Source organism: Aplosporella prunicola, assembly GCF_010093885.1.
Source record: "Aplosporella prunicola CBS 121167 unplaced genomic scaffold K452scaffold_14, whole genome shotgun sequence".
Classification (NCBI taxonomy): Eukaryota; Fungi; Ascomycota; class Dothideomycetes; order Botryosphaeriales; family Aplosporellaceae; genus Aplosporella; species Aplosporella prunicola.
Window position 1 is genome coordinate 210,631 of NW_022983542.1, and position 15,925 is coordinate 226,555.

The following is a 15,925-nucleotide window of genomic DNA, read 5'->3' on the forward strand; positions in this document are numbered from 1 at the left end:
TTTTTTTCATCCTTCTCCATTCTTCCAGTCAGTGCTCGCCGTAACTGACGCTTCCTTCATACTAGGCTTTGTGCAGGAACAAAAGGAATGTTCACTTTTCATGTATCCCTTGTTTTTGATCAGCATACATATTCAGGAACAGTTCCAGTCTTGTTCACGATCATGTTATCGCTACACTGTATCCCCACCCGTATTTAAACCGTTTGTTTTCTGCAATGCCATGAATTTTTTTTATCATAACACTTACAAGGCTCTTCATCTCAAGTATGCAAGGCCAGCAATCCAACATGCAAGACGAACAATCCAGTATGCAAGAGAAGCATACCAGTATTCAACAGCATACTGATCTGCGCCGTAGGCCTGCGATCCGTCGCAGGCGCAATCCTTTCACCATGTCGGGTCAGCTGGCAGTCTCAATGCCTGTACAGTCGGTCCCGAGCGGTACGGTCCAGGTCAAAGAGACGACCGTGAAGGAAGGTGAGGTTGCTGCTCGTGCCAAGAGTAGCAGTTGGGGGGAGGTTACGGATGCACTGTTGTCCCCGTCGCGCCAGCATATCCATCGTGCTAACGCTGTCCGCCGTGCTAACGTGAAACAAAAGGACGATGAACAGCCTCTGCTGCCGGCCCAGCAACCCCAGGCTCGCAAGCAGGTCCGCTTTGCCAACGTGGACGACCAGAGTGAGCAGCCCCGGTCACCGGCTCAGCCTATCCAGCGCCAACACGAGTTTGTGGGAGAAGTGGAAATCATCTACCCTCCCATCCGCCTGCCGAGACGTCCTGCTAACGTGAACCAGCAGAAGCAACAGCCGCCCCCGGTTTCTCGCCCTTCGATGCCGCCACGCCAGCCGCCGAGGCAACAGCCTCTGTCCCCTGAGCCCCCGCGTAGGGTTGCGACTACTTTCGACGAGATCGAGTCGACCATGCGCATGGATGCCGAGAGGCAGAAGGCTGACTTGCAGCGCCAGTTGAGCTCCCAGAAGCGCGAGAGTGTTAACAAGGGCCTGTGGAAGAAGGCTGTCGAGAAGGTTAGTCGTGCTTCCGACTGAGGGGAGTAGAGCAGGTAAGTCTTTCTTCCGACTGAGGTGAGTACTGCAGGTCAGTCTTTCTCTCATGTTTGATCTCCTGTTTGGGTTTCTGGCTTGGAGTTCTGGTTTGACTTTCTGATTTGCTTTGAAGCCATCGCTTGATGCGCTTCCATAGTTGAGTTTCTGATTCTTTCTCAAGGCATCGCTTGATGCCCTTCCACGGTCATTTCCGGTTTCTTGAAGCCACCGCTTGGTGCGCTTCCATAGTCGGTTTCCTTTCATAGTCGTTTTCATCATCAGGTAAGTATTGCGGTTTTCCAGGTAAGTGGTATAAGTTTCTTTGAATATAATTTTTAGTGTCTATTTTGTTTTATTATTCTACATGTGTTAAACAGCCTAGACCAGGTTGACTGTGAGTTTCGCGACCATGCTGCAGTAAAAACTCGTTTAACTCTTTGTTCACACAATCCATTCACACGCCTCGTCTCTTGCTTGCGCTGTTCCATTCAAAAACGACACAACATTGTTCAGTTACAACGAGATTTGTTCGAGTACAAGGTCACCCAGCGACTTGGCTCTCGTAATTTATGAGCCCATTGCCTTCTTGCAATAATAGCGGGCCACGATCCAGACAAGCTTAGTTGCTCACTTGCTCACATCTCGAGTCACCCAGAACATAACCAGACACGCATTGGCGAGTTTCAATGCTGAACTCGGTTCTGCAGCGTGAAAAGACCGACCATAGACTGGAAATGAGGCGTCCCCTCAAATCCAAGGCATCCATGCCTGTACGTGGACAAGCTCAAGGGGGCTACTCTAGCCTTGCTGAAGTCCTCCAGCCTACCCTGTCACCCAAAGACAAGTCGCCAGTCTTCTACTTCAGCGCGCACCTGCACGAGCAGGCTTCCACGAAGCAGTATCGCAGTGTCCCTGCCTCCATGCTGGTAGGAATGGGCCGCTACAGCAAGTCGATGCTTGACCTCCCCAGTTCGCCACCACTGGACACCCCGTCGCCGGTCCCGACCCCAGGCCGGCCGATTCAGCACTCCTTCCTAGGTGCAGCTGAGCCGCACACCTCGGATACTGGCGCCACAAACGCAGCCCCGAGATCCAACAGCGAAGCCTCAGACCTAAGCATCTGCGCCACGCCGCCGCTGTTCTACTCACGCCCAGAGACAGAGAGCGTCTGGGACGACTTCGACGGCAGCTACTACGGCTCGGAGCTCCCCCTTTCTCGTAGCCCATCAACGCACAGCAGCATAGCCCACACACCGCCGCAATACATCGGCCACCACCGCGACCCCCACCGTCGGCGCAGCAGATTCCCCCGCTCCTTCCCGGAGCCACACACGCCCCGCAGCGGGTGGAGCGTCGATCTCGGCCACCACTGCGCCGGCAGCAGCGTCGTGCTCAGCGACGACGATGATGACAACACGGACAGCCGTGCTTACACCACGAACTACAGCTCTGACTCGCGCGAATCGATGCCCGCGTCTGACTCCCTCGACTCAGCCAGCTACGCCTACCGGCCGAGCTCGTCGGTGCAGCCGGCACCACTGTTCGGGCAGGCGGAGTCGCTTGGCTTTCTGTCGGGCAGCGAGCCATACCACCAGCGGTACTGCTCGTTTATCAGCGAGGACTTGCCCCTGGAGTCGGATCGTATGTCTGGTTCGCTTGGTGGTGGTGATATTAGGGGTGTGAGTTTGTTGGACTTGAGAGATGTGGCTGTGGGCGAGTTGCCGAAGTGGACGAAAAAGAAGGTTAGGAGGGGATTTAGGAGGTGCGGCAGGATGATTCGGAATACGGCGAGGAGGGCGGTTGGGAAGAAGGTTGAACATTCTGATCACCTACTGCCCCCCTCTCACACCGCTGCTGATTTGACTTTCTGTTAGTTTTCCTCTTCCGAAGTGAGTCTTCTATCAAGTAGTAGTTGCACACATGCTTCTATGTTTTGGGTTTTGGGTCTTCCTTTTTTCCTACTAAGTATTTTCATCAATTGATATTTGCTTAAATTGATTTCTCCTTATATTGCCTGTGTGCTTTGTCGAGTGTTACGCTAACTTGTATGTGCAGAATTTCGGAAGTGACGTCGTTAACTCTCATAATAGCTTTAGAGCCTTTGAAGCCGAGCTGTTCGAATGACCCGCTGTGATATTTGTATATCCTTGATGTTACTCTAGAAAGGTGTATGCCTCCCTGGTAATTTTTGGGCCTACTTGATCGGCTAATTGAAACTCGTGCAATAGGGATGAAAAATTATTACTTGCGAATAAGCACAGCAAGAAGCTATATAGCCAACACGGTACGATGAGAATCGTCTTCGTTCTGAGCAGTTTTCGTCCTATGCCGTCGGTCGTTCCAAATTGTACCCTGTGGTGTTCTCGACAACAGCGATCAGTCCAATCAAACCCTTTCCTCTAGACTCAACACAACAAGAAAACAGTGAGTTGTAACGCTTTTCCCAAAAAAAGATTGTCATGGCGTACTTGCCGATACAATTTGCATTGTCATCGAGCGTTGTGCCAAGGTTACATGTTTCAGTGTTGTGGAGTTGAGACGCATTGTATTCTGAACAATGCGAACAATGCAAACAATGAGAATAAAGCAACCGTCCCCATGTCTTCTTAATATCCACGTCCCGCACTCATACCTTTGACCCGTGAGTGCTGGCCATCCGGAAAAAAATACAATTCTGTTCGCCATTCCCTGGAGGAACCATATACTGTACCTGGAGACCCATCCGTCTGGATATTTGGATTATAATAAAAGAGTTGTGGAAATATACTGGTTAATACAACAAACTCGGACCCATCGAAAAGCCACTACCCGACCATGCCCGTCATCCGCTCCTCCCCGTCTCAACTTCGCCGCTACCGTCGCCCCGACCCTACTCGTCGTATTCCTACGCAGAGGAATTGGTGCCACGAGCAGGTGGAGCAGCAAGCGGTGCTTTGGATACCACCACCGCCGCCGCCGGGACCACGCACCCCGCTGGCCGAGCTGCCCTGTCCGTACACGGCTCAGGTGCTAGCATTAAGGCCGGGTGTGAGTGTGAGTGGATATGGAAGCGGTAGCGCTGCTGCTCGTCCCATCAGCAGCAGCACTAACCGCAACAGCACCGTCAGCGTGCGCCTTGCGGCCGAAGCGCTTGACTCGCTGGCCGCGACGCGCGGTGAGAGCGTAGATGCTAGGGTGTTCTTGCCTTCGGGGCTGCGGGTCGGGGTACCGCAATCTCCTACACCCACTTCCAGTTCCACTCCCACAGCTGCACCCACCGTTGCTCTTGAATCAACTCCCGTTGCTGCTCCCGCGCCAGCTCCGGCTCCAACTCCGGCTTCAGCCCCAGCACAGGCACCAGCGCCAGCCCCCCACACCGCGCACAAGATCCCGCGCAAGCCGGTGCCGCCGCCAGGCCTAGCGCCACCGCCGCGGCTCGTCCTCTCACCAGACGAGTGCCCGCTCACGCACCGACCGCTGACGGCCGTCGCGCGGGACATGTACAACAACAACAACAACACGCCGGCCCCTCCCATGATCGGGCCCGCCCCTGCCCCCGTTACAGGCGCGACCTGCGTCCCCTACGTCGCTTACACGCCGTACAAGGCGTACCACCCGTCCATGGCGCCGTCGGTGTCGTCGCTGCTGTTTCCACCTCAGCGCACCCATAAACAGCCGCGGGCAACTGTGGTCCGGAGCGATGCTTCGAGTGGTAGCGGTACGCTTGGGTCTGGGTCTGGGTCTGGGTCTGGGTCGGAGGGTTCGTCTTCTTCGGGTCTGGAGGAGAGGCTGGCCCGTTGCGCGGTGGCTGAGCGTGATGCTGCAGAGACTCCAGCTAGGGGGTTTGGTGGTGTCAAGGCGGGTGGTTCGTCTGCTGTTTCGCTGGTTTCTGGCGCTAGTTTCAGCAGTGATGTTGGTGCTAGTATTGCTGGCACCGACACCCCCACCTCTACTACCAGCATGTACATTCCTACCCCTACCACTGCTAGCAGCATGTCTCGTCCTCTCCCACCCCTCCCCTCGCTGCCTCTGTCGCGCTGGGAACGCACAAAGGGCGCGACGAAGCGCTTGGCGGAGAAGCTGGGGGATACGGATGTGATGTTTCCTCCACCCACTGATTAGGAGCAGCGCTCTTAAGTGAGAGTGTGGAGGGAGGATGTGGGGTTTAGCTTTATGTTTACTTTGTATTTTTATTTTATTTGACTGGGGGTTTTGGTTTGCTGTTTATGGGATTGGGATTTGTTTTTATTTCGGATTGGGTGAAGAAATAAGTATGTAAGTGAGTAAAAAAGAAAAGATGAAAAAAAAAAAAAAAAAAAAGAAAGAAAGAAAATTGATTTGTCTGTACAACAAGGAAACTGACTACAGTCATACGTGAAAGCTGAACATGCCACCTCAAAAACCGCCTACAGAAAAAGCATCACCAAGCATCAATACTCCATCAACACCATCTCACAAGAGCAGAAAGTTATGTTACAACAACGGTGATATCGGGTGAAAGCAGAAGCGGTAAATACACGCTCTGTTTCTTTCCACATATATAAGATCTCGTTTAGTGTGGATAACAGCTGTTAGTTTCCAATCGACCACCGCCATACCCTCAACACCTCAAGACAATCCATTATGGTGACAACATCAACAGTATCAGCTATTACACCGAAGCAGGATTAAGTCATTCCAGAACGATACTTCATACAGCCGGCGATAAACATCGTTATGTGTGAGTGGTACTGATACTCTTCACCATTTCATAGAAAGGATGATCGCTAACTTTTCTTCCCTCAGTATGGCTGCCGTTGTTTGGTATACAAGCTGCGTCACTCTTCCGCAAGCAGCATAGTTACTGGCTACATCAGAACACACGCACCAGTGAACTCATCTTTCTTGTCGTAAAGGCAGTAAAGCGAATGTATGTTTGTGGCCGAGTATACGATAGGCGTCTAAGCAGAGCTTTAAACACGAAGCTCTTGCTTCTGAGTTGTGGACTCTTTTCCATAACCCCAGTTCCGGCCCTAAGGAAGCGCATAGTGGCTAACTAGTATACCGCACACCGTATGCAAGACAGCTTTCCCGTTGTCTCAATTGATTGGATAAGCCTCCCTAATTAATCACTGAAGTTCACTGTCAGCTATCCCAGCATATCCAAGCCCAGGATAGCGAAATCCGCAAATTCAAAGAAAACAGTGCCGTGCCGTGCCGTCATGGTCGCTTTGAGATAAATGCTGCAACACAACCGCCTGCACCAAGTGCAGTACTGGCAGTACCAACTGCATGCGCTGCGCTGGCGGCCGTTTAGCCTCTTCACCACCATCATCACTGCAGCGTACTGCTCACCAGCACCGCCCTCCCCCACCCACAAGCATCGCTGTTCTGAGATGTCGAAACACACAAGCTCCACCGCACCCCTGCTCAGTTTACTCGTCCTAGCCTTGCTACTATATTGGTACTGCAAGTCTGCCCCCTTCAAGGTCGTAAGCTTGCCAGACAGACATGTGTTAGGTCACGCAGTGACTGCAGACTTGCAGCGCTACCCCAGATGGGGAGGGAGAGGCGGTGGGTGGGTGTTTGTTTTATACGTACGCGCTACACGAAGTCATGACGCTGTTGATGGTCTGATGAGATTCGTGTGCTGCTGGGTTTAAGTACGCAAGTTACCTCACGCCGCGTGATGCCGTCTATATCGTAGTTTATGCCGGGAAGGCTGGCACGGCTTCCCCATGGCAATGGCAATGGCAATGGGTGGGTGGTGTGTGATTGGCTCTGCCTGCTTGTCGTGGATTACTACATAACTCGTGCTGGAGCAGATGCTGACTAACTACTAACTAGCATGGAGGCTAGGAAATGCTGCTGCTGGCGTAGAGCCAGGACGCAGCGTTGTGATGCCTGCCTGTCCTTTGTGCACTCGGTCTGTGGTCGCGTCTGCTGGTCCGCTAAAGTTCCATCCCTTTATGCACCCTCGCTTCAGCTCTCCGTCATTACTTCGCCCTCATTACTCCATACCCGCACCCAACCCCACACTCACAGCACCATCCCCCACAGCACCATCATCCATTCTCTCCAACCGCACTACTCGCCCCTCATCCAAACGCCCTCATCCCGTCCCCCCAGCCCAGACGGCACAAGCGTATGCCGGCTATGGCCGCCCTCCAAGCGGTCCTCAACCGCGCGTTGAACATCGCCAACAGGGTGGGCGTCGAGCTCGCCCTCCTCGCCCGCCGCATCCAGCACCTCGGTGACCGCGCGCGGGTTGTCAGAGTACGCGGTCCCGGCCTCCACGCCGCGGTAATCGTAGTCGATGGCGCGGCGCGCAGAGGCAGCTTCGTCGCCGTCGTCGGCCGCGTTGCTGCGGCGCTTGCCTGAGCCGAACACGCTCGCGAGCCAGGAGGGGCGGCGCGCGGATGGCGCGAAGATGATGGCGAGCTAGAATCGGGGGAAGTAGTGTCAGTGCGTGCGTGCGTGTGTGTGTATGTAGCCAGACTGGTGGGTAAGTAAGGTAGTAAACACAGCGAACTCACCTCCCACAAGTAAACCAGCACAGTCACAGCCAGCATAGCGCCGGCCGTGTGGCGCTCCTGCCCGCGCCACGCCCCGAAGCACGCCCTGTCGCGCTCGAAGCTCTGCGCGCACCGGCTGCGCGACGTGTGGCCGTGCCCGTCGTGCGTCGGGAACGGCCACGCCATGTCGTACACGGAGTGCAAGCCGCAGCAGGTGAAGTCGTCCTGGATACGGCGAATGACGCGGCCCTGGTTGGCGCGGTAAAGGGCCTGCCAGCGGGTGTTAAGGGCACACGTGAGGTCGTTTTCGGGGCCTAGGTGCGTGCCTGCGAGCGTGGCGAGTGCGGTCGTGAATGCCGTGAGCGCGAGCAGCGTTAGCGTCGTCATGTTCGGTGAGCCGTGAGTGCGTGCCCGTGTGTGCCGCAGCACGGGGAGCGCGTCGCTGCCGCTGGGGCTGGAGGCTCGCTGCGTGAGGCGCTCGGTGATGAGGCCGGTAAGGGCAGGGAGCGCGATGGTGAGAGCGCTGAGGGCGGAGGAGATGGGCAGGCTGTGCCGCTGGACGCTGTTATGGGCATAGCTGGGAATGAAGGTGAGCTGTCTGTCTATGCTGTATCGTGGTGGCTTGAGGCAGGGTAATCTCACCAGGCGACAGCTGTGAGAGCAAGCAAGTACTAAGAGACCAGGGTTAGTTTTGGTGTCGCGCAAGGACACAGTGAGCTTACTAGGACGCTGAGCGTCGTGACAATCTGGCGCTTGGTGTAGGCCATGGCTGGTGGTTGTTCAGAGAAAGAAAGTAAAGTGGAGGGAGGACGATTAGGAAGTTAAAAGGCAGAGGACAACATGGTTTAAGGAGGCCATACGTGTAACAGAAGGAGACTGCAGGGCGCGGGTTGCGCAAGCAGGGTCCCTCTCTGGAGTTGGCGCGGGGCCCCAGGATCTGGCGGTTGGCAAGGATTGCGCCATATCAATGAAACACGATACCGTTGGCCGTGTGACTGTAAATTGCGTCTTGCTATGGAGATAGGACAATCTAAAGCCCGGCACCTCATCCCATCCCCCTCCTGCTCTCCTCGACTCGCTTCCACGGCTGGCTCGGCTTCCTGTCCGCATCATGCCGTGCGCCCACAGTGAGCGGTTTTACAAAGCTGCCACCACCCATTTCGGGTCCTAGACGGCTCTGAGCACTTGCGCGTCTGCGCCCGTCCGACAATATGCGCCACGGTCGTAACTGTACGTCGCCGGTGAGCTGATGCGACAGCTGCCGTCGTGGCCCTGAAGCCAGGGTCCGTCGTCAAACGGCATCTTCCCGCTCCAGGGCTATCGTTGTCTGTCTTCCAACCAAGAACGTCTCCCGTGTGTCGCGATCCAAAAACCTAGACCATCCGCGATCAAGCGTGTTGTCTAGAAATCCGTGACGCGCCCGTTGAAGCTCCAGTCGCTCGCGGCGCCCCACCTCAGCGGCTCGTTCTTGGGCCCGCCGACCTCGCCCGTCTTGGGGTTGGTATCGCCCTCAAACTCCGGCTTCGCGCCGCGCCAGACATGAGGATGGAGCTCCTCGCCGTCACCGTCCGCCTCGATCTTGACCTGAGCGTCGGCGACCGAGTCGGGGGACTGTTTGATCTGCGGACGAGAGGAAGGAGTGGCGGGCGAGGCCGAGTCCGGCGACTGGTTGACTTGGGGCGGTGTGCGTGGCGCGCTGAAGGCGCCGGCCGACTGCTGCTGCAGCTGCTCGAAGATCTCTTGCTCTTCTTTGGGGAGGCGGTGCGGCGACGGCGTGGTCCGGAAGCTGGAGGCCTGGCGCATGCTGGTTGCTAGCCGGCGAGAAAGAACTTGAGGGCGGAAGAAGGCGCGCATGTTGAGAAACGGGGATAGAAAGTGGTATTGCTGAGAGACTGGATGAGGCGGAAAGGAATCGGGAATAGGTACAAGGCAGGGTCGAGTGTTTTATGTCCGAGGTCGGTGGCGTTGGAGCACTTCAATGGTCAGAACGTGACAGGGATCATCCGCCAATTGCCGAGGCTTGACGAATTTACTCGTGTCCGTCTCCAAGCCTTTTGAGCTTGTACAGATCGGCCACGATTAACTCTATCGAGCTGCTCTCGTCAGCATCGGAGAAGCTGTTCTCCCGACCATCGGACAACCTCTTCCTCACTGCCTCCAATTCCTGGTATGTTTGTAATGCTGCTAGAGGTCAAAGGGAGGCTCAAAGTCTTGTAAGTGCCTCCAACATCATGATCGAAAGTCATCTTCTATTAGCAATAGGAAGAATTACAAAGCAATTTTATAACTTGACGGAATGTACGAGTTCATTCCTACTAGGAAGTTTCTCGCCAATATCTACTTTCAATTGTCCTTTATCTTTGAAAGTCCAGTTGATGCGCATCCCGACATCGTCGCCGCACACATGGACATCCACTTGAATTGGACCGCAGTGGTTCGCCTTCTACCCTATATATTCTATTATCGCAAGCTAAAGTTTCGTTACACAATTTCCTTAAAAACTCCGTCCATCCCCTTCCCCAAAGACCCTTCTCCTACAAAACAAGTCTCTGCTACAAGCTTCTACTACAATGAAAGCTCTTGCTTAGAAAGGGGATTCTGCTGCACGCAATAGAAAGCCCTCCCAACACAGCATTTCGGTTTACCACATGGCGCCATCAAGGTGCTTAGGCTATATCTTTGACCCAAGCCAGACTCTCAGCAAAGCAAATACAAAAGAGCAGACTACAAGTACAGGGTGCGATTCACAGCATCACCGCGCATAACCGTCATCCATCATCATCAGAATGACTTGATACAAATCAACACAATTCCTTTTTTGACATCTACCATACATAGATTGCTGTTGCAAATGTTGATTGTGGTTCTGTGGCACGACGATTTCACCTCTACCCGCATCGACACCATCGAGGACCTGATTGTTAGTGTTGTTGGCCGCTAGGACCGTGTTCATGTTGTTGCCGACCGGGGGCGGCGGAGCGTTGTTCATGTCGGCGTTTGTGATCGAATTGGACTGAAAATGAACAAGGCCGTCCAAATAATTCCAGACAGGTCCCACAGCCTTTTGCTCAGTCGTCAAGTTGAGTCTGTCTGCACTTTCCAAGCGTGTTCTTGGCGTGTGTCGTTACTGCTATTGCCTGCGTCTTTTTATATGCTAGGCTTGGGCTTTGCGTGCCAACCCTTCACCGTTTTGCTATTATTGTTCTGTCGTGGTCCATAACCAGCCAGGGTCCCCAACCAAGGACATAGCTGGTCCCGTTACGTCACCACGCCAGCTTCCCCACGGGGCCCGGTCCTGATCCAAGGTAAACCACAACGGCACAGCGCTACCCCGAAACCGTTGCGCGTCGTATACGTATGCCAGATGTCGTGCCGACGACGTGTAACTTTGGTGGGATAGAGGCGTGAGAGAAGCGAGGATAGAAAGACTAATCGAGACGTGGCTTTGGGTATGTAATGTTCTGTCTCTGCTGATGGTTTTTGTGTGCCTGCGTGATGCTGTATGCTCTGCAAGTTGAATCGTCTGGGACTTTGGGGTGTAGCGATGGGTGTAGACGGTGCCGTGAGGCTTGCCAGTTGCCACTGCTTTGATGTGGGTGTTTCTCTGCTATGGCTTCTTTCTGCTCAAATTGCAAGCTAAGTAAGATATCTTTTCTTCTATTTTTCTCCAAGTCTCTAGCAGCTTCAAGCTATATCTGTTATCAGACGCAAACCCAAACAGCACCTCAACATGCAAACCAAATCTAGAACAACAACTATATCAAAATACTTACAACACGACCAGCAGTTGCTAAAAGAACCCCAAACCAGATCCTCCCGTGTACTCACTACAAGCGGAACAAACCCTCCTAGTTCCCAGCTATCTTCATGGCGTGCGGAAACGTTGCTCGTCGTCCCTGCTCCTCAGTAGTGAACCGCTTGGGACAATCCAGCCCCAACTACGGTACGGCAGTGAATGTCGCCAACCCCGGACAGAGATGTGAACCACGAACCCATCCAGCCTGGCAGGGTAAGACATAAAACCGTGTTTCTCGCCGCACTCTCTCTTACCTCGACGCATCACTCCAACAAACACTCACGGAATAGCAACCGAATCCCTACACCCACACAAACACATACTCACACAATCACACGCTCACACGCTCACACGCTCACACGCTCACACGCTCACACGCTCACACTCACACTCACACTCTCGAGAAGCCTTCCGCCTCCACGTAACAAGGAGCGTTACATCCAAAACCCACCTCCACGTAGCCAAAACGACACCTCCATCCTCCATCCCGCATCAAGACAACATGATGCACCAACCCACCACCACGGAGACAAACTCTCTCCACTACGGCCTCCAGGCCAACAACGACGCAGCCACGACAGCGACCCCAACAACATCAACGGAGCCCATCCCTCCACGCCTCCTCTTCTCCAAAGAAGCAGAGACCACACCTCCGCAGAACGATCTCCGACACCCGACCGCCGAGGAACCCACCTCGATATCTCCGCGCGAGCTTGAACTTCTCGCCGATGCGTTTGCGCGACTCACTCTTGCTGACTCTATATCCTCTTCCTCTTCTACGGCGGATGTGGAGAGTAAACACTCGGAGGCTGTGTGCAGTTTTGTGCAGGAATCCTTGGTTGTTAATGAGGTCGTCGATATTGACGACTGGTTGACTCTCGATTTTGACCAGGTCATCTATCCTGACGAGGACGATGATGAGGGCGACGATGAGGACGACGCGAGAAGTGATGCCACTGTTGAGATCGTGGATGTCACTGACGTCAAGGAGAGGAGGGCTTACCTTGCTCTCCGGAAGATGCGAACTTCCCATACCCCCCGAAGGAAATCATGTATTCTCCGGAGAACGTCTCGCAGCCATGGAAGGCGGCGCATATTCGGTGACGGCCGACAGGAACATGGCCACGCACCAGCGGCACCATCAGCTAAGCCGCTACGCGCCAGCGGAGGAAACGTCCTTCGCCTCGGTCGGCGCTGACACCATCATCGTCAACATCACGGCGGTGCGCCAATCTCAAAACAGCAAATTTCGAATGCGGCGGGCGCCCCAGGATCCCGATTCGGCGGCCGGCAGACTACGGCTTTCGCGGAAGCGGTTGCGGTTACGTCTATTAGGATTTTCCCGTTTTGCGATTCAGGTATACCACCATGTACGACGGCGCTCGATAATGAGGGCTTCGCTTGCGGGAGGATTCTGGTGGAACGCGCAGTGCGCCTAACGGATGCTGAAAGTTGTCATTTCCTTTTATGATGTCTTGGATTCCCATGTACGTGGTATACGACGACGATTGATAAGGCACCTTTCGTTTGCGACGGCACGAGGATTTTGCAATGGGCAGCGTGCGTCGAGAGGATGGATTTGCGATTGAATCAGTTATGTACCGGCATGCAGCCCACATGGACGGGCGCGGGCCCACGGTCAGGCCCCTGCAATGCCCGCTTTGATTCCTCTCCTCCCAGCTGGACCCTGGTAGCGTTGCGTGACGATGGTGAATACTGATGCTCGGGGCCGGCACAGGTCGGGTCGGGTCGTCGGGTTAACTGACGAGCAGCTATTGGGCCTAGGCTCAGGGTACGACGAGTACCCGTCCCGTATCCACCAGGCTGAACGTGCACACGAAAGTAGGCGGCTAGGTAATAAGACACACGGCGCATGAGACAGTTCGGCAGCAACGAGATGAAGGGAAAAGCATTGAGGGCAGGGGAGGAAGTAGAAGGGATAGACGAGGACGTGGAGAAGGGGAGCTTGGGCGCAGGTGTGGAAAGCGGATTAGGAAGTGCCGATCGGGTGAAACGAGCCAAGAGACGTGCATAGATGACGTCCCGGAATCGAGATGAAGAGTGACGAGCAGTCGGAAAATGAGGCGCCGGGAAGATAATAGGAGGATGGAGGGAGGGATTGTAGGTACGGAGTAGTTGCAGCACGCTGGTTCATCACACCCTAACCTACCGGGTGAAGCCGAACCGGCGCGTGGGAAAAGAGAGCCAAATTGCATCACGCGACCGGGACCCGGAGCGGCTACGTCATGGGCAGTGAGTGACGACACGCGGCGACGCCTGCGCGAGACCGGAGCCGAGCAAAGCTGTATATCAGTACACTCAGTCGGGGTTCTAGACTTTGCGTTTCTGCCTGCTGGGGGGCACGGGGCAGCCAACAGGCTCGCCCCAAGCTGGCCCTGATGGATGGGCAACAGCTTTCCATGACCCCTTTGGGCGCACCCGAGTCAGTGTCATCCCGGCCCCGTCGGTCGCTCGCCCAGCACACGCCAAACCCCACTCCCTCGTCTCTTCCCCTCCAAAATTTCCCAAACACACCTCACCTCTCGTCGCTTTCTCGGCCCGTCGCGCGGTCATATTGCACGCCCTGCCTGCCCGTTCAAACGCAGCCACACCCTACTCCCACGCCAGCACAACCAAACCCCCCAGCCTCTGTGGGGTCGAAAAACACCTCCTCCAAGTCAACTATCGCCGTCGTCCTATTCCGTTCTCATCCAACCCATCTCCTCTCCCCCCCCCCCCCCCCCCCCCCCCCCCCCCCCCCCCCCCACGCCACGCCGCCGCCGCCGCCGTCGTCGCGACCACTCAACAACACACACACACACAACAAAGAAGATGCCAACAAGGGCAACCGACCATGCCGAAGACAGGGTGCGCTGAAGCTTTTTTCCGCCTCTCTCTCCTCCCGCGCGCCGTTGCGACTAACACACTATGAAATCGCAGAGCGAGGAGGGCTCCGTCGGCCTCCCCGAGCTCGGCGACTCCATCGATGCGGCAACTTTTGAACAGATCCTCGAAATGGACGACGACGAGGACGAGCGCGAGTTCAGCAAGAGCATCGTCTACGACTTCTTCCAGCAGGCCGAGAGCACCTTTGACAAGATGGACACGAACCTGTAAGCCCAACTGCTGCTGCTGCTGTTGTTGTCGCCTGCACCCCCTCCCTTTCTCCCCTTCATTCCGGTCGCGACTTTGCGCGCGCGCGCGCAAAGTCGCGTGTCTCGTCACTGCTACTGCCCTTTGCTTTGCATCACTATAACCATCGTTGTTTCCCTCGCTAACGCGCCGGTTTTCCTTCTCGTCGTGCAGCGAGAAAAAGGACCTCGGTCAGCTCTCTCAACTCGGCCACTTCCTCAAGGGCTCGTCGGCCACGCTCGGCCTTACCAAGGTCAAGGACAGCTGCGAGAAGATCCAACACTTTGGCGCGCACAAGGACGAGACGGGCACGCATGAAGAGCCCGACGACGAGGTGTGCCTGGACCGTCTGAAGAAGATCATCGCCCAGGCCAAGCAGGAGTTCAAGGACGTGGAGAAGGTGCTGCGGAAATTCTACCACGATGAGGGGGACGAGACCGCATCGACGACGTCTGATCATTAGATTCGAGCGCACACCAACAGCAGCAGCAACAGCAGATAGACCAAGCAACTGCGGAAGTAGTGCACCATGCCGTGAGCTCTTTTTTCTGGGTTACTCTTTTTTCTTCTCTCCACTACCTTTTTTTTCTTTTCGTTTTTTCCCCCGGTTTTCTCTTCCTTTTAATTTTTTGGGTTTTCGGTTTGCAGTCGTCGAGCGAAGCGGCGCGTGCCCCGGCGGGACAAGAAGCAAAAAAATTACCCACCGATGACGACCGGGACAGGGAAAAGAGGGTGGGGGGGGGGGGCTGCCGGAATGCGGCTGGCTGCAGACAGACGTCTCTGAATTATGACGATGGGTTCTCCCGACCATACACACAACACAACACAAAACGGCATACAAAAGATGCGCTGCAGAGGACAGAAAAAAGCAAAAAAAGGCAAAAAAATGGGCTTCGAACGTTCGATCTCCCCTCTTCTACGTTATCCGACGCCAGCCTCTGCATGGCACCCCCCTTTTTTCTTCTTTCTCGCCGTCTCTTTTTTCCTCTTTCGTCGTCTTGACCAGAATTATGCAACCAGCAGCCGCAGTAACTAGCAGCGCCGCCCGACGCAGCTACCCCGCGCATACCTAGCCGCACCCCTCGTCCCTCCGCCCAACCTGCCGCCCTCCGCCTCTTCCGTCCCAAAAACAGACCAGACCAGTCCAGAGCAGAGCAAAGCTAGCGCGGGCGCGCGTATGTACGTGCGTACGTGTGTGTGTGCGTGCGCACGAGCGGCCCAGCTACCTGGCCCTCTTCCTATTCCTCTTCCTCTACCTCGCACTAAACCTCTCTCTACACTAGCTGGTACTAGGTACTTGCATCGCTTCCTGCCCATGCCATGCTGTGCTGCCTATGCCATCATTCCATCATGCCTTCGCCTACCCGTACCGTACCGTTCCGTCCCGCCCGTCCCGCACCGTTGTCCCTTCCTTCTTTTTCTCGCGTGAGCTGAGCTGAGCTGGGGTAAGACGAGACGAGACGAGATGAGCGCAGTGGCCC

At 55.2% G+C, this 15,925-nt stretch overlaps 7 protein-coding genes across 7 annotated transcripts; 5 read left to right on the forward strand and 2 right to left on the reverse strand.

Moving 5' to 3' along the window:
• K452DRAFT_37108 (uncharacterized protein) lies at positions 1 to 1,425 on the forward strand. Its single transcript, XM_033546581.1, has one exon. The coding sequence runs from the start codon at positions 267 to 269 to the stop codon at positions 1,044 to 1,046; it is 780 nt and encodes a 259-aa protein (XP_033396958.1). The 5' UTR covers positions 1 to 266; the 3' UTR covers positions 1,047 to 1,425.
• A 304-nt stretch (positions 1,426 to 1,729) lies between these two features.
• On the forward strand, positions 1,730 to 3,119 carry K452DRAFT_333879 (uncharacterized protein; the record flags this gene model as incomplete). The annotated part of the gene is made up of 1 exon (XM_033545184.1): positions 1,730 to 3,119. One exon carries the CDS (start codon positions 1,730 to 1,732, stop codon positions 2,915 to 2,917), a length of 1,188 nt encoding a protein of 395 aa, XP_033396959.1. The 3' UTR covers positions 2,918 to 3,119.
• Positions 3,120 to 4,534: 1,415 nt separating this feature from the next.
• On the forward strand, positions 4,535 to 5,294 carry K452DRAFT_287953 (uncharacterized protein). Its single transcript, XM_033540565.1, has one exon. It carries the CDS (start codon positions 4,557 to 4,559, stop codon positions 5,142 to 5,144), a length of 588 nt encoding a protein of 195 aa, XP_033396960.1. The 5' UTR covers positions 4,535 to 4,556; the 3' UTR covers positions 5,145 to 5,294.
• Positions 5,295 to 6,767: 1,473 nt separating this feature from the next.
• K452DRAFT_318905 (uncharacterized protein) lies at positions 6,768 to 8,451 on the reverse strand. Its single transcript, XM_033544196.1, has 4 exons — positions 8,239 to 8,451; positions 8,159 to 8,187; positions 7,538 to 8,093; positions 6,768 to 7,442 (listed from the first exon to the last, which is right to left on the reverse strand). Exons 1-4 carry the CDS (start codon positions 8,281 to 8,283, stop codon positions 7,089 to 7,091), a joined length of 984 nt encoding a protein of 327 aa, XP_033396961.1. The 5' UTR covers positions 8,284 to 8,451; the 3' UTR covers positions 6,768 to 7,088.
• A 50-nt stretch (positions 8,452 to 8,501) lies between these two features.
• K452DRAFT_287955 (uncharacterized protein) lies at positions 8,502 to 9,452 on the reverse strand. The gene has a single exon (XM_033540566.1). It carries the CDS (start codon positions 9,368 to 9,370, stop codon positions 8,918 to 8,920), a length of 453 nt encoding a protein of 150 aa, XP_033396962.1. The 5' UTR covers positions 9,371 to 9,452; the 3' UTR covers positions 8,502 to 8,917.
• A 2,362-nt stretch (positions 9,453 to 11,814) lies between these two features.
• On the forward strand, positions 11,815 to 12,510 carry K452DRAFT_309038 (uncharacterized protein; the record flags this gene model as incomplete). The annotated part of the gene is made up of 1 exon (XM_033543215.1): positions 11,815 to 12,510. One exon carries the CDS (start codon positions 11,815 to 11,817, stop codon positions 12,508 to 12,510), a length of 696 nt encoding a protein of 231 aa, XP_033396963.1.
• Positions 12,511 to 14,077: 1,567 nt separating this feature from the next.
• K452DRAFT_287957 (uncharacterized protein) lies at positions 14,078 to 15,105 on the forward strand. The gene is made up of 3 exons (XM_033540567.1): positions 14,078 to 14,180; positions 14,253 to 14,425; positions 14,619 to 15,105. Exons 1-3 carry the CDS (start codon positions 14,145 to 14,147, stop codon positions 14,905 to 14,907), a joined length of 498 nt encoding a protein of 165 aa, XP_033396964.1. The 5' UTR covers positions 14,078 to 14,144; the 3' UTR covers positions 14,908 to 15,105.
• The last annotated feature ends 820 nt before the right edge of the window (positions 15,106 to 15,925 follow it).

What these genes read in the sequence shown, in the direction of transcription:
- K452DRAFT_287953 (XM_033540565.1), top strand. Translation starts at nt 4,557, where the DNA reads ATGATCGGGCCCGCCCCTGCCCCCGTTACAGGCGCGACCTGCGTCCCC.
- K452DRAFT_287955 (XM_033540566.1), bottom strand. Translation starts at nt 9,370, where the DNA reads ATGCGCGCCTTCTTCCGCCCTCAAGTTCTTTCTCGCCGGCTAGCAACC.
- K452DRAFT_318905 (XM_033544196.1), bottom strand. Translation starts at nt 8,283, where the DNA reads ATGGCCTACACCAAGCGCCAGATTGTCACGACGCTCAGCGTCCTA. An exon ending in GCTCTCACAGCTGTCGCCTG is followed by an intron (nt 8,094 to 8,158) that starts GTGAGATTACCC and finishes CTTCATTCCCAG; the next exon opens with CTATGCCCATAACAGCGTCC. An exon ending in TGCTGGTTTACTTGTGGGAG is followed by an intron (nt 7,443 to 7,537) that starts GTGAGTTCGCTG and finishes CCCCGATTCTAG; the next exon opens with CTCGCCATCATCTTCGCGCC.
- K452DRAFT_287957 (XM_033540567.1), top strand. Translation starts at nt 14,145, where the DNA reads ATGCCAACAAGGGCAACCGACCATGCCGAAGACAGG. An exon ending in CCGACCATGCCGAAGACAGG is followed by an intron (nt 14,181 to 14,252) that starts GTGCGCTGAAGC and finishes ATGAAATCGCAG; the next exon opens with AGCGAGGAGGGCTCCGTCGG. An exon ending in GACAAGATGGACACGAACCT is followed by an intron (nt 14,426 to 14,618) that starts GTAAGCCCAACT and finishes CTCGTCGTGCAG; the next exon opens with CGAGAAAAAGGACCTCGGTC.
- K452DRAFT_37108 (XM_033546581.1), top strand. Translation starts at nt 267, where the DNA reads ATGCAAGGCCAGCAATCCAACATGCAAGACGAACAATCCAGTATGCAA.